The 14,477-nt window shown below is 50.7% G+C and overlaps 1 protein-coding gene across 1 annotated transcript in view; it reads right to left on the bottom strand.

Moving 5' to 3' along the window:
• SULT2B1 (sulfotransferase family 2B member 1) overlaps positions 1 to 14,477 on the bottom strand; it is a 48,176-nt gene that overhangs the window by 19,324 nt on the left and 14,375 nt on the right. Inside the window, exon 2 of the mRNA XM_050772505.1 lies at positions 4,897 to 5,039. Within this exon, the coding sequence (XP_050628462.1) occupies positions 4,897 to 5,039 (143 nt within the window). The remainder of the gene's footprint in view (positions 1 to 4,896; positions 5,040 to 14,477) is intronic.

Genomic DNA, 14,477 nt, shown 5'->3' with positions numbered 1-14,477 from the left:
AAACCCAGAAAGTTATTTGTTTAAAGTTCCAAGATGGAACAATGAGAAAGAAAAACAAGCAAAATCCAGGCCGGGTGCAGTGGCTCACGCCTGTAATCCCAGTACTTTGGGAGGCCGAGGCGGGTGGATCACCTGAGGTTAGGAGTTTGAGACCAGCTGGCCAACATGGCAAAACCCCATCTCTACTAAAAATACAAAAATTAGCCAGGCATGGTGGCACGCACTTGTAATCCCAGCTACTCGGGAGGTTGAGGCAGGAGAATCACTTGAATCCAGGAGGTAGAGGTTGCAATGAGCCAAGATGGTACCACTACGCTCCAGCCTAGTCGACACAGTGAGACTTCATCTCAATAATAATAATAATAATAATAATAAAACATACTCTGAGAAGACTCTGATAAGAAAATGGAAAGACAAGCCATTGATCGGGAGAAAACATTTGCAAAACAAGTATCTGATCAAGGATCTGTGCTCAGATCATATAAAGAACTCTCAAATCTCAATGATAAGAAAACAATCCAATTCAAAAGAGGAAAAATATAGCCGGGCACGGTGGCTCACGCCTGTAATCCCAGCACTTTGGGAGGCCGAGGAGGGCAGATCACTTGAGGTCAGGAGTTCAAGACCAGCCTGATCAATATGGTGAAACCCTGTCTCTACTAAAAAATACAAAAATTAGCTGGGTGTGGTGGTGCATGCCTGTAGTACCAGCTACTCGGGAGCCTGAAGCAGGAGAATTGCTTGAACTCAGGAGGCAGAGGTTGCAGTGAGTCGAGATCATACTACTGCATTGCAGCCTGGGCGACAGAGCAAGATTCCATCTCCAAAAAAAAAAAAAAAAAAAGGGAAAATATTTCAATAATTTGCCAAAGAATATATTTGTGAGCTTCAAGTCAGTGGCAAGTAACAGAACAAACAAACAGAAAGGAATATATATGATGGCTAATGAGCACACGAAAGATGCTCAAACACCATTAGCTGTTAGGGAAATGCAAATTAAAACCGCAGTGAAACACCAGTATGCACCTATCAAAATAGCTTTAGAAAAAAAACTGGCCAGGCACAGTGGCTCATGCCTGTAATCTCAGCACTTTGGGAGGCTGAGGCAGGAAGATCGCTTGAACCCAGGCATTCGAGACCAACCAGAGACCCTTATTGCTACAAAAATTAGCTGGGTGTGGTGGTTGTTAGGGAGGCTGGGATGGGAAGATCGCTTGTGCCTGGGAGGTGGAGGTTGCAGTGAGCCATGATCTCGCCACTACACTTCAGCCTGGGCAACCGAGCAAGACCTTGTCTCCAGTAAATAAATAAATCCCGGTTGATGCTAATCACTGGAGAAGATGTGGGGCAACAGAGGGTCACCTGTTGCTGGGAAGAATGGAAAAAGCCCTTTGGGCTGGCACGGTGGCTCACGCCTGTAATCCCAGCACTTTGGGAGGCTGAGGCAGGCAGATCACCTGAGGTCAGGAGTTTGAGACCAGCCTGGCCAACATGGTGAAACCCCGTCTCTACTAAAAATTAGCTGGATGTGGTGGCAGGTGCCTGTAATTCCAGCTACTCAGGAGGCTGAGGTAGGAGAATCGCTTGAACCCGGAAGGTGGAAGTTGCAGTGAGCCGAGATTATACCACTGCAGTCCAGCCTGAGGGATAAGAGCTAGACTTCGTCACCAAAAAAAAAAAAAAAAAAAAAAAAAACTTGCGTGCAATGTTCATAGCAGCTTCACTCATAATAAGCCCAGAGAGGAAATAATCCAAATGCTTATCAACTGATGAATAAATAAAATATAGTTTATACATAACATAAAATATTATTGGACCATAAAAAAGAATGAAACTCTGACACATGCTACAATGTGGTTGAACCTTGACAATGTGATGCTTAGGAAGAAACCAGACACAAGAGGCCACATGGTGTAGATTCCATTTCCATGAAATGCCCAGAATAGACAAATCCATAGAAACAGAATGGAGATTGGTGGTTACCAGGGCCCGGGGGGAGGGGATGTGAGGATTGGGAGATGATGGTTTATAGGTCTAGAGTTTCTTGTTGGATGATGATAATGTTCTTTATTTTTTATTTATTTTTATTTTTGAGACAAGGTCTCGCTCTATCACCAAGGCTGGAGTGCAGTGGCACACTCTCGGCTCACTGCAACCTCCATCTCCCGGGTTCCAAGTGATTCTCCTGCCTCAGCCTGTGGAGTACTGGGATTACAGGTGTGTGCCACCATGCCTGGCTAGTTGTCGTGTATTTTAGTAGAGACGGGGCTTCACCATGTTGGCCAGGCTAGTCTCGAACTCCCGACCTCAAGTGATCCACCCACCTTGGCCTCCAAACTGCTGGGATTGCAGGCATGAGCCACAGTGTCCGGCCCACTCAGTGTTTTATTTTTGAGACAGAGTCTCTGCCACCCAGGCTGGAGTGCAGTGGGGTGAACACATCTCACTACAACCTCCACCTCCCAGGCTCAGGCGATCCTCCCACCTCAGACTCCCAAGTAGCTGGGACTACAGGCGTGCACTATGATGCCTGGCTAATTTTTGTATGTTTTGAAGAGAGGGGGTCTCGCCATGTTGGCCAGGCTGGCCTCGGCTCAAGAGATCCTCCTGCCTCGGCTTCCCAAAGTGTTGGGATTATGGGTGTGAGCCACTGTGCTCGGCTGAAAATATTCTAAAATTGATTGTGGTAATGGATGACCACATGCTATTGAACATGGCAAAGTCATTGAATTGTACCCTTTTTCTTTTTGTTAAGACAGGGTCTCACTCTGTTGCCCAGGCTGAAGTGCAGTGGTGTGATCACAGCTCACTGCAGCCTCAACCTCTCCAGCTAAAGTGATCCTCCTGCCTCAGCCTCCCGAGTAGCTGGGACTACAGGCGCACAGCACCATGCCTGGTTATTTTATTTTGTAGAGATGGGGTCTTGCTATGTTGCCCAGACTGGCCTTGAACTGTTGGCCTCAAGTGATCCTCCTACTTCAGCCTCCCAAAGTGTTGAGGTTACAGGCATGAGCCACTATGGCCCGCCTACCCTCTACTTTTCTTTACAGCATTTGTTGCCACCAGTCATAGTGTCATATGTTTTTTTTCATAGTGTCATATTTTTATTTGTTGATTTATTCTCTGGGTTCCCCCACTACAATGTGAGCTTCATAAAGGCAGACATTTCAGTTTGTCTGGAGAGTTGCAGCTTTCTTTGTTCTTAGAACAGTGCAGGGCACATAATATGTGTTTAATAAATACTTGTTGGAGGAGGTGGGGAAGAGAGGAGAAAAAAGGGAAAGAAGAGTTTTTGTTATTTCCCTTCAGTCATTTAAATGCTACTTATTGACTGGGCTCACACCTGTAATCCCAGCACTTTGGGAGGCCGAGGCAGACAGATCACGAGGTCAAGAGATAGAGACCATCCTGGCCAACATGGTGAAACTTCGTCTCTACTAAAAATACAAAAATTAGCTGGGCATGGTGGCGCACGCCTGTAGTCCCAGATACTCGGGAGGCTGAGGCAAGAGGATCACTTGAACCCGGGAGTTGAGGCGGGAGGCGGAGGTGGCAGTGAGCTGAGATCACGCCACTGCACTCCAACCTGGGCAACAGAACAAGACTCTGTCTCAAAAAAAAAAAAAAAAAAAAATTCTGGGCTCGGTGGCTCCCACCCGTAATCCCAACACTTTGGGAGGCTGAGGTTGGTGGATCATGAGGTCAGGAGTTCAAGACCAGCCTGACCAAGATGGTGAAACCCCGTCTCTACTAAAAATACAAAAAAAAAAAAAAAAAAAGTAGCCACAGGTGGTGGTGGGCACCTGTGATCCCAGCTACTCAGGAGGCTGAGGCAGAGAATTGCTTGAACCTGGGAGGCGGAGGTTTCAGTGAGCTGAGATCACGCCACTACACTCCAGCCTGGGCCACAGAGCAAGACTCTGTCACCAAAAAATAAAAATAAAAATAAAATAGACTGGGGGTTTGCCGTTTTGCCCAGGCTGGTCTCAAACTCAAACACTCAAATCGTATATAATTCATCACTTTAAAGTATACAATTTAGCTGGGTGCGGTGGCTCACGCCTGTAATTCCAGCACTTTGGGCGGCTGAGGCAGGAAGATTGCTTGATCCCAGGAGTTCAAGACCAGCCTGGGCAACACGATGAAACCCCGTCTCTACAAAAGTTAGCTAGGTGTGGTGGTGCACACCTGTGGTTCCAGCTACTCAGGAGGCTGAGGTGGGCAGATCACTTGAGTCCAGGAGGTCGAGGCTGCAATGAGCTGAGATTGTACCGCCACATTGCAGCCTGGACGACAGAGCAAGACCTCAAAAAAAAAAAAAAGGTATACAATTAGGTGGTGACCAGCACCTGTAGTCCCAGCACTTTGGGAGGATGGGAGGATTGATGAGCTGATATTGCACCACTGCACCCCCAGCCTGAGTGACAGAGCAAGACCTTGTCTCAAAAAATAAAAATAAAAATGGTCAGGTGTGGCAGTTCATGCCTGTAATCCCAGCACTTTGGGAGGCCAAGGCGGAAAGATCACTTGAGATCAAGAGTTCAAGACCAGCCTGGGCAACGTCGCGAGACCCCATCTCTACAAAAAAGAAAAGAAAACGGAAGAGAAGAAAAGATAAAAGAAAAGTAGAGGGTAAAGAGGACAGGGAGGGACAGAACGAGGGCCCTATTTCAGCCAGGGAGGTCAGGGAAGGCGAAGTGTTGAGAACTGACCTGGAGGGGCGAGGCTGGACGCCGGGTGGATATCCCTGGGAGGCTACTTTTGGCAGGGGCACAGTTCTGAACAAACCCCGCCCCGCTTTTCCTCCTCCCCTCTTCCTCGATGTGCCTTTCCCGTCCTCCGCCGCACCCCCTCCCCACGCTCCCCAGCCCCGGACGCCCGCAGCCCGGCAGGTACCTGACTTGGGGTAGGTGATGATAAAGATGTCGTCGTCCCGCACATCTTGGGTGTTCTCCGCCAAGCTGATGCTCTCGGGCGAGTACAGGCCGACGGGGAAGGGGACGCCCTTGTACCGGAAGTATTCACCTGGCAACTTCTGGCTGTGGAAGGGTGGGGGAGACGCCATGAGGGAGAGCAGGGAGGTGGGTGCCAGGGTTCTCAGGGCGGCGCCACTCGGACCCTGGCAAGGAACTTCCTCCTCAGAGCCTTGGTCCCTCTTCTGTAAAGTGGTGACACTGTCCCTATAAACCTTATAAAGCTGGTCGGGCGCAGTGGCGCACGCTTGTAATCCCAGCACTTTGGGAGGCGGAGGCGGGTGGATCCCCTGAGGTCAGGAGTTCGAGACCAGCCTGGCCAATATGGTGAAACCCCTTCTCTACTAAAAGGATACAAATTAGCTGGGCGTGGTGGCGCATGCCTGTAATCCCAGTTACTCCGGAGCCTGAGGCAGGAGAATCGCTTGAACCCAGGAGGCGGAGGTTGCAGTGAGCTGAGATCGTGGTGCCGTTGCACTCCAGTTTGGGCAACAAGAGCGAAACTCCATCTCAAAAATAAAATAAAATAAAATAAAAATAATAAAAATAAAATATTTTTAAAAAATTTTTTTAATAAAAAGATACTGGGTGAGGTGTCTCACGCCTGTTGTCCCAGCACTTTGGGAGGTCAAGGCGGGTGGATCACGAGATCAGGAGGTTGAGGTTGCAGTTAGCTGACATCGTGCCACTGCACTCCAGCTTGGGCAACAGAGTGAGACTTCATCTCAAAAACAAAAAGAAAAACAAAAGCAAACACAAAAATTAGCCGGATGTGGTGGTGGGCACCTGCAATCCCAGCTACTCGGGAGGCTGAGGCAGGAGAATTGCTTGAATCCAAGAGGTGGAGGTTGCAATGAGCCGAGATTGCGCCACTGCACTCCAGCCCAGGGGACAGAGCAAGACTCTGTCTCAAAAAAAAAAAAAAAAAAAAAAAAGATTAAAACAGAGCCTAGCTCATAGTCTGCATTCCGTAACTTTGAGCTAAAATTATTATGATTATTTCATGCAGTAGCAGGCACCACAGTGCCTTATGTGAACTCAGAGGAGGGCCTGCTTAGCACAGCCTTGCGCACACAGTAGGCCTTCAATAAACTGCAGTTACTTTGTTCAGTGATGTCATCAGTTATCCCATAGGTTGAGCGTGGGCGTGGAATTAGTGATGATGTCATCGGTTACCAGGCAGATGTAGTCCAGGGGGCGGACGCGGTGAGGTAATCAGTTTTCAGGAGTATTAGCTACTGAGCGCCTGCTGGGCCTTGGCTGGGCTTCCATAGATCCTACTTGCCCTTTCTGTGCCTTGGGCAGTGGACCTCACTTCTTTGATCCTCAGTTTCCTCATCTGTCACATGAGGATAAGAACAATCTCTGCCTTGAGGTTTTAATCCTACTTGGGGATTCAATGGGATAATATATTTTAAGTGCCTGGCTCCCGATACATTTATCAGGAAACGGAAGCTCTGTTTAGCATTATTTTAGTCTTTGATCTGGCCAATAGCTCCTTGAGGGAGAAAGCTCCTTCCCAGCTTACAGGAGAGGAAAACCCAGATGCCAACAAGAAAAGACCCTGTGCCCTTGGAGAAGCCCTGAAGGAATAAATGAATGAATGGGAGGGCATCTTGCCCATTCCTCTTGGCACCTACAATCTCCAAATCGGGGGTCCCACCACCACTGCCCAGAGGCCAGGGTGGAGCCCACAGTGCTGGGACATGTTGGTGTTCAACCAGTGTTTGATTGACTGAGTGTAGGAAGGAAGGAAGGAAGGGGTTTACCAGGACAAAAGGAAAGTCAAAGACACTTATGGCTTTCAGCTGCTGTAGCAGTTCTCAGCCCTGGGTGCTGCAGACGCTTTGAAAACTCCCCAGCGGCTGGGCGCAGTGGCTCGCACCTGTAGCCCCAGCACTTTGGGAGGCCATGACAGGAGGATTACTTGAGGACAGGAGTTCGAGACCAGCATGAGCAACATAGTGAGAACGCTGTCTCTGTGCAAAAATTAAAAACTAGCTGAGTGTAGTGGCACACACGTGTAGTCCCAGCTACTTGGGAGTCTGAGGCAGGAGGATCAATTGAGCCAGGAGTTTGAGGCTGCAGTGAGCTGAGATTGCGCCACTGCACTCCAGCCTGGGTGACAGAGTGAGACCCTGCCTCTAGAAACAAACATACAAACAAACCAATTGTCGTGCAGTGGGTGTGGTAGAATCAGGCTCTCACTGTAGGTTCCAGTGCTACAGAGAGGACATGGAGGTTCAAGAAGGGAAGCAGTTTGGCTGTGGCCACACAAGAACTGAACAGAGCTGGGATTTGAACCCAAGCTGCGGTGGCCTCTCAGCCCTGTAGACTCAGGCCCTCCTTCCCCATCATCCCCACAGTCCGCCAAGACCTCCAAATGCACCGAGCACTAGTCCCACCTCTGGGCCCCTGGAGCTGCTGTTCCTGCTCCTGGAAATGCCCCCCTGACCCTGCCACTCTCTGGGCCTGAGCACTGAGCCTGCCAAGGAGCGCCCCTGACACCCGCCCAAGCGCCTATGTGGCTGCATCCTCGCATTCCTAAAACAGGTGCCCTGCGCCTGCTGTCCACCTTGTAGAACAAATCTGCCCCCGGGGCGACCTTCTCTACACCTGGGTCACAGGCCTGTTTGTTCCCACAGAACACATCCAGGGCCTGACATGCCGATATCGCTCAATTCGAGTGGAGGAATGAAGGGGACAATTGAGCCAGTGAGAGGCTGGGGGCAGGGACAGCAGACAGAGCTCCGGGTTGGTGGCCACAGCAGGCAGGTGATCGCTGGGAACGACTCAGCCTCCTGGACGGCGAATGGACATGTGACCTTTTTTTTTTTTTTTGAGATGGAGTCCTGCTCCGTCACCAGGCTGGAGTACAGTGACATGATCTCGGCTCACCGCAACCTCCACCTTCCAGGTTCAAGCGATTCTCCTGCCTCAGACTCCTGAATAGCTGTGACTACAGGTGCCTGTCACCATGCCCAGCTGATTTTTGTATTTTTAGTAGAGATGGGGTTTCACCATGTTGGCCAGGCTGGTCTCAAACTCCTGACCTCAGGTGATCCACCCACCTCGGCCTCCCAAAGTGCTGGAATTCCAGGTGTGAGCCACCACACCCGGCAGACATTCAACTCTTTTTTTTTTTTTTTTTGAGACAGAGTCTCGCTCTGTCACCCAGGCTGGAGTGCAGTGGCTGGATCTCAGCTCACTGCAAGCTCCGCCTCCCGAGTTTACGCCATTCTCCTGCCTCAGCCTCCTGAGTAGCTGGGACTACAGGCGCCCGCCACATTGCCCGGCTAGTGTTTTGTATTTTTTAGTAGAGATGGGGTTTCACCGTGTTAGCCAGGATGGTTTCGATCTCCTGACCTCGTGATCCGCCCGTCTCGGCCTCCCAAAGTGCTGGGACTACAGGCTTGAGCCACCGCTCCCGACCAGACATGCAACTCTTAAAGGCCCAACCTCCCAGGCCTCCTGCCTCCCTCCTCCACGGCCTACCAGGCCCAGGTTCCCTCTCTATCCCTGTGTTCCTGCCCACCTCAGGCCTTCTCCTTTCCCTGTGGGCCCTGGACTCAGCCTCCTCCAGGTCTTCTCTGCTGCCCCCCCTCTGCTCCCAGCTATCCTGTGGCGCCTCAGTGCCTTCAGGTCAAACCCTAGGTCACTGCCTCCTCTGGCCTCCTTCCTGCAGACACCAGCTCTAGGCACGCCCATTTTCTGCTCTCTGAGTGCCTTTCCCACCTCCTCCATCCACCTTGACACAGGTCAGATGTTACCCTCCTTTTTTTTTTTCTGAGACAGAGTCTCGCTCTGTTGCCCAGGCTATAGTGCAGTAGTGTAATCTCGGCTCACTGCAACCTCTGCCTTCCTGGGTTCACACCGTTCTCCTGCCTCAGGCTCCCTACTAGCTAGGACTACAGGTGTGTGCCATCACACCTGGCTAATTTTTGTATTTTTAGTAGAGACGGGGTTTCACCATGTTAGCCAGGATGGTCTCGATCTCCTGACCTCGTGATCTGCTCGCCTCGGCCTCCCAAAGTGCTAGGATTACAGGCATGAGCCACCGCTCCCGGCACAGATGTCACCCTCTAAATTCAGACCTTCTTGACCAATAGCCTCCTTGCCCCAGGAGATGGGGACACAGCCTCCTCAAACCTCTGAATTTCCTCTGCCCATCGCCCTCCAATCCCAGGAAAGGGCCTGGCACCAGCATGGAAGCCACCGGAACAGAAACTCTATGCCAAGAACATGCACGATCCTAGACTTCTCCCAGAACCTCACGAGGGGGGTAGTGAGAGGACCACTTTATGCTGGAAGAAATGGAGGCCCAGAGCGGTTAATAAAGTCCCCCAAGGTCACACAGCAGCCATTAGTTTTCATTAAATACAAGTACAGCTGGGCACAGTGGCTCACGCCTCTTGTCCTCCACTTTTTCAAGCCTTTGCTCCAAATGTCACCCCTTATCATGAGGGCTACCCCGGAGCATCCTGTTTACAGCTAGACCCCCTGCACCCCTTTCCCCTGCTCTGCCTACCATCACACCTGTCACTCCTGAGCTGCTCTACAGTTGACATATGACACTGATGGCTTACTGACCATCTTCTCCGCTTGCATGTAAGCTCCATGAGCCTGGGAATTTAAACAAATTTGGGGTTTTTTTTGTTCTGTCTTGTTTGCCAATGTACCTAAAGCACTCTCAGCAGAGCCTGGCACCAGGGAGGTGCTTGTCAATATTTATTGAAGGACCCAGGCAGGAGGATCGCTTGAAGCCAGGAATTCAAGACCAGCCTGGGCAAACTGGGTGCAGTGGCTCACGCCTGTAATCCCAGCAGTTTGAGAGGCCGAGGTGGGTAGATCACCTGAGGTCAGGAGTTCGAGACCAGCCTGGCCAACACGGCAAAACCCCGTCTCTAATAAAATACAAAAATTAGCTGGGTGTGGTGGTGTGCGCCTGTAATCCCAGCTATTCGGGAGGCTGAGGCAGGAGAATCACTTGAACCTGGGTGGTGGAGGTTGCAGTGAGCCCAGATCACGCCATTGCACTCCAGCCTGAGCAACAATAGTGAAACTCCGTCTCAGGAAAGAAACAAAACAAAACAAAACAAACCAGCGGTACCCACAGACACAGGGAAGGGTCTCCCAGGCATTGCGCTGGGTGAAAGAGCCAGACTTGGAAGGTAAACTTGGTGTAGCTCCATCTCTGTGGCTGTGGTTGGCCAAATCACAGCCTCCAATGATGTTCTCGTCCTAATCCTTGAAATCTGAGACTGTGTTCCAAAGTGGCCAAACGGACTTTGCAGATGTGATTAACAGTCTTCACAAGGTGGCTCATGCCTCTAATTCCAACACTTTAGGAGGCCGAGACGGGTGGATCACTTGACATCAGGAGTTTGAGACCAGCTTGGGCAATATGGTGAAACTCCATCTCTACTAAAAATACAAAATTAACCGGGCGTGGTGGCGCATTCCTGTAATCGCAGCTACTCAGGAACCTGAGGCAGGAGAATCACTTTAACCTGGGAGGCGAGGGTTGAAGTGAGCTGGGATCGCGTCACTGCACTCCAGCCTGGGTGACAGAGTGAGTCTGTGTCTCAGAAAAAAAGAAAAAAAAAAAAAAAAAACTTGAGGCCAGGCATGGTGGCTCATGCCTGTAATCCCAACACTTTGGGAGGCCAAGATGGGAGGATTGCTTGAGGCCAGGAGCTCAAGACCAGCCTGGGCTACACAGAGCAAGACCCCAATCTCTTTAAAAAAATAAGAGGCCGGGCGCCGTGGCTCAAGCCTGTAATCCCAGCACTTTGGGAGGCCGAGACGGGCGGATCACAAGGTCAGGAGATCGAGACCATCCTGGCTAACATGGTGAAACCCCGTCTCTACTAAAAATACAAAAAACTAGCCGGGCGAGGTGGCGGGCGCCTGTAGTCCCAGCTACTCGGGAGGCTGAGGCAGGAGAATGGCGTAAACCCGGGAGGCGGAGCTTGCAGTGAGCTGAGATCCAGCCACTGCACTCCAGCCTGGGCGACAGAGCGAGACTCCATCTCAAAATAAATAAATAAATAAATAAATAAAATAAAAAAATAAGAAAAAAAGAAAGAAAACTGCTGGGCTCAAGCGATCCTCCCACCTCAGCCCCCTAAAGTGCTGGGATTACAGGTGTCACTGAGGCCAGTGGGTTGCAATGTTAGATAAAAATTTATCTAAAATGTATCTAATATTTAATCTTAATTTTGTCATTTATCTAAATGCTAAAAGCTGCTAGAACGGCGGCGTTAGGGAGGCCCCTCTGGGAACCAGACATCTGAGCAAAAACTGAAGGTAGCGAGAGAGGAGGGAGTGGTGAGTGGGGATCAGAAGGAAGAGTGCGCGCAAAGGAAGCGAGCAGTGGGCTGCGGGGATTCTGGGGTCTGAGTGGGGCTGGAGCTGGGGGTCCTGAGCGGCCCACCCTTCCAGGAATGCAATCCGACAGCAGGCGGGGTTTCTCAGCAGCCCTGGCACACGGTTTCGCTGACTCACTGCCGGCGCCTGTGATCAACTCGCCTTTGGAGAGAGAGCATTGCCAAGACCCCCCCACCAGCCTGAGCTGGGTTCAATGCGCCTCACTCCCAGGACGCGCGGAGCAGTGTCCCGGCATCCTGCCCCGCCTCTGTCCGGGCTGTTCTCCCCACCAGTCTCGCCCTCACTCATCTCCGGACAGGCTTGCATTTGGAGCCCATCTGGGCAGGCGTCCCCAACTCAACCTCTCAGCAGGATGACTCACCCTTGGCCATGGCTCAGAGAGACTCTCTCGGCAGAAGTGTGATTGGCATAACCTCTTAGGGAGATTTACAGGACTCAAGGCCAGCTCCTTCTCCATCTTCAGGGCTTGGGTCTTCCCTGACCGCCTTGGCTAAAGCAAGAAACCTCCCACCTTGTGCACTTTACTGCCCATCTCCACATCCTGCTGGCCTCTTTTGCAGCCCCTTTTAATAGTGGTTTTTTTTTTTTTTTTTTTTTTTTTTTTTTTTTTTTTTTTTTTGAGACAGAGTCTCACTGTGTTGCGCAGGCTGGAGTGCAGTGGCTCGATCTTGGCTCACTACACCCTCGACCTCCACCCTCGAGCTCCTGGGCTCAAGCGATCCTCCCACCTCAGTTTCCCCAGTAACTGGGACTACAGGTGTGTGCCACCACATTCAGCTAATTTTTTAATTTTTTGTAGAGACAGGGGTCTCGCTATGTTGCCCAGACTGGTTTTGAACTCCTGGCCTCATGGGATTCTCCTGCCTTGGCCTCCCAAAGTGCTGGGATTACAGGCATGAGCCACCGTGCCCTGCTTATTTTTATTTTTTTGGATACAGGGCCTTGCTCTGTTGCTAAGGCTGGAGTGCAGTGATGCAGTCATAGCTTTCTGCAGCCTCAATCTCCCAGGCTCAAGGGATTTTCCTGCCTCAGCTCAGCCTCCTGAGTAGCTGGGACTACAGGCATACACCAGCACACCTGGCTAATGTTTACATTTTTTGTAGAGATAGAGTCTCACTGTGTTGCTCAGGTTGGTCTTAAACTCCTGGACTCAAGTGACCCTCCCACCTCAGCCTCCCAGAGTGCTGGGGTTACAGGCATGAGCCACCACACCTGGTCTGTTGCCTTCTTTAAATCTGCCTTCCCTACTAGCAGGAGAGCTAGGAGGTGGCAGAAATTTTCCCTGTGCCATATCCTACCTCAAAAGCCAATATCTGACCATGGGTAACACTGTGTTCTTTTTTTTTTTTTTTTTTTTAATTGAGACAGAGTCTCGCTCTGTCGCCCAGTCATGATCTTGGCTCACTGCAACCTGCCTCCTGGGTTCAAGCGATTACTCCTGCCTTAGATTCCTGAGTAGCTGAGATTACAGGCGTGCATCACCACGCCTGGCTAATTTTTGTATTTTTAGTAGAGACGGGATTTCACCATGTTGGTCAGGCTGGTCTCAAACTCCTGACCTTGTGATCTGCCCGCCTTGGCCTCCCAAAGTGCTGGGATTACAAGCGTGAGCCACTGCGCCTGGTTAAACACTGTGTTCTATTTGCCAGATCCCCAAATGAACCTGACCTCCTAGAAATGTAAGGAATAGACAGATGCCCTTGAGGAAGCGCACAGTGAAACATATCCCAGGGCGATAATGGCGATGATGTTCCAAGAAGGGCCAGAAGCAATAGAGGACGGGGTAAATGAGTCCAGACCGGAGACACGCTGGAATTCAGCCACTCAAAAAGGAGTTTACAGCTCAACAGGGACCTGGGTTATACATACATCTCTCTCTCTCTCTCTCTCTCTGTCTCTCTTTCTCTCTCTTTGAGACAAAGTCTTGCTCTATCGCCCTGGTTGGAGAGTAGTGACACAATCACGGCTCACTGCAAACACCACTTCCCAGGTTCAAGCCATTCTCATGTCTCAGCCTCCCAAGTAGCTGGGATTACAGGTGTGTGCCAACACGTCCCTCTAATTTTTTTTTTTTTTTTTTGACAGTCTCGCTCTGTCACCAAAACTGGAGTGCAGTGGTGCAATCTTGGCTCACTGCAACCTCCGCCTCCCGGGTTCAAGTGATTCTCCCATCTCAGCCTCCCAACTAGCTGGGATTACAGGAGCACGCTGCCACGCCCAGCTAATTCTTTGTATTTTAGTAGAGACGGGGTTTTACCATGTTGCCCACGCTAGTCTGGAACTACTGAGCTCAGGCAATCCACCCACCTCGGCCTCCCAAAGTGCTAGAATTACAGGTGTGAGCCACCACGCCTGGCATGTCCCTCTAATTTTTGTATTTTTAGTAGAGATGGGGTTTTGCCATGTTGGCCAGGATGGTCTAGAACTCCTGGCCTCAAGCAATCCACCAGCCTTGGCCGCCAAAGTGCTGGATTTACAGGCATGAGCCATCGCGCCCAGCCATACATGTATTTCTCAAAATGAGCACACTTGAGGCTGGGTGCGGTGGCTCGTGCCTGTGATCCCAGCATTTTGGGAGCCCAAGGTGGGAAGATCACTTGAGCCTAGGAGTTTGAGACCAGCCTGGACAACATAGTGAGACTCCATCTCTACAAATAACAATAAAAAAAATTAGGCCGGGTGCGGTGGCTCACGCCTGCAATCCCAGCACTTTGGGAAGCCGAGGCGGGCAGATCACGAGGTCAGGAGTTTGACACCAGGAGTTCAAGACCAGCCTGGCCAACAGAGTGAAACCCCGTCTCTACTAAAAATACAAAAATAGCTGAACGTGGTGGCACATGCCTGCAGTCCCAGCTACTTGGGAGGCTGAGGTGGGAGAATTGCTTGAACCCAGGAGGTGGAGGTTGCAGTGAGCCAAGACCATGCCACTGCACTCCAGGTAACAGAGTAAGACTCCAATCTAAAAAAAAAAAAAAAAAAAATTAGCCTGGTGTGGTGGCATGTGCCTGTTCTCTCAGCTACTTGGGAGGCTGAAGTGGAAGGATTGTCTGAGCTGGGGAGGTCAAGACTTCAGTGAGGGCCGGGCGCCGTGGCTCACGCCTGTAATCCCAGCAC

This window comes from Macaca thibetana, chromosome 19 (assembly GCF_024542745.1).
Source record: "Macaca thibetana thibetana isolate TM-01 chromosome 19, ASM2454274v1, whole genome shotgun sequence".
NCBI classification, from domain to species: domain Eukaryota; kingdom Metazoa; phylum Chordata; class Mammalia; order Primates; family Cercopithecidae; genus Macaca; species Macaca thibetana.
Note: the sequence above shows the minus strand (reverse complement) of the source record. Positions and strands in the feature narration are given on the sequence as shown.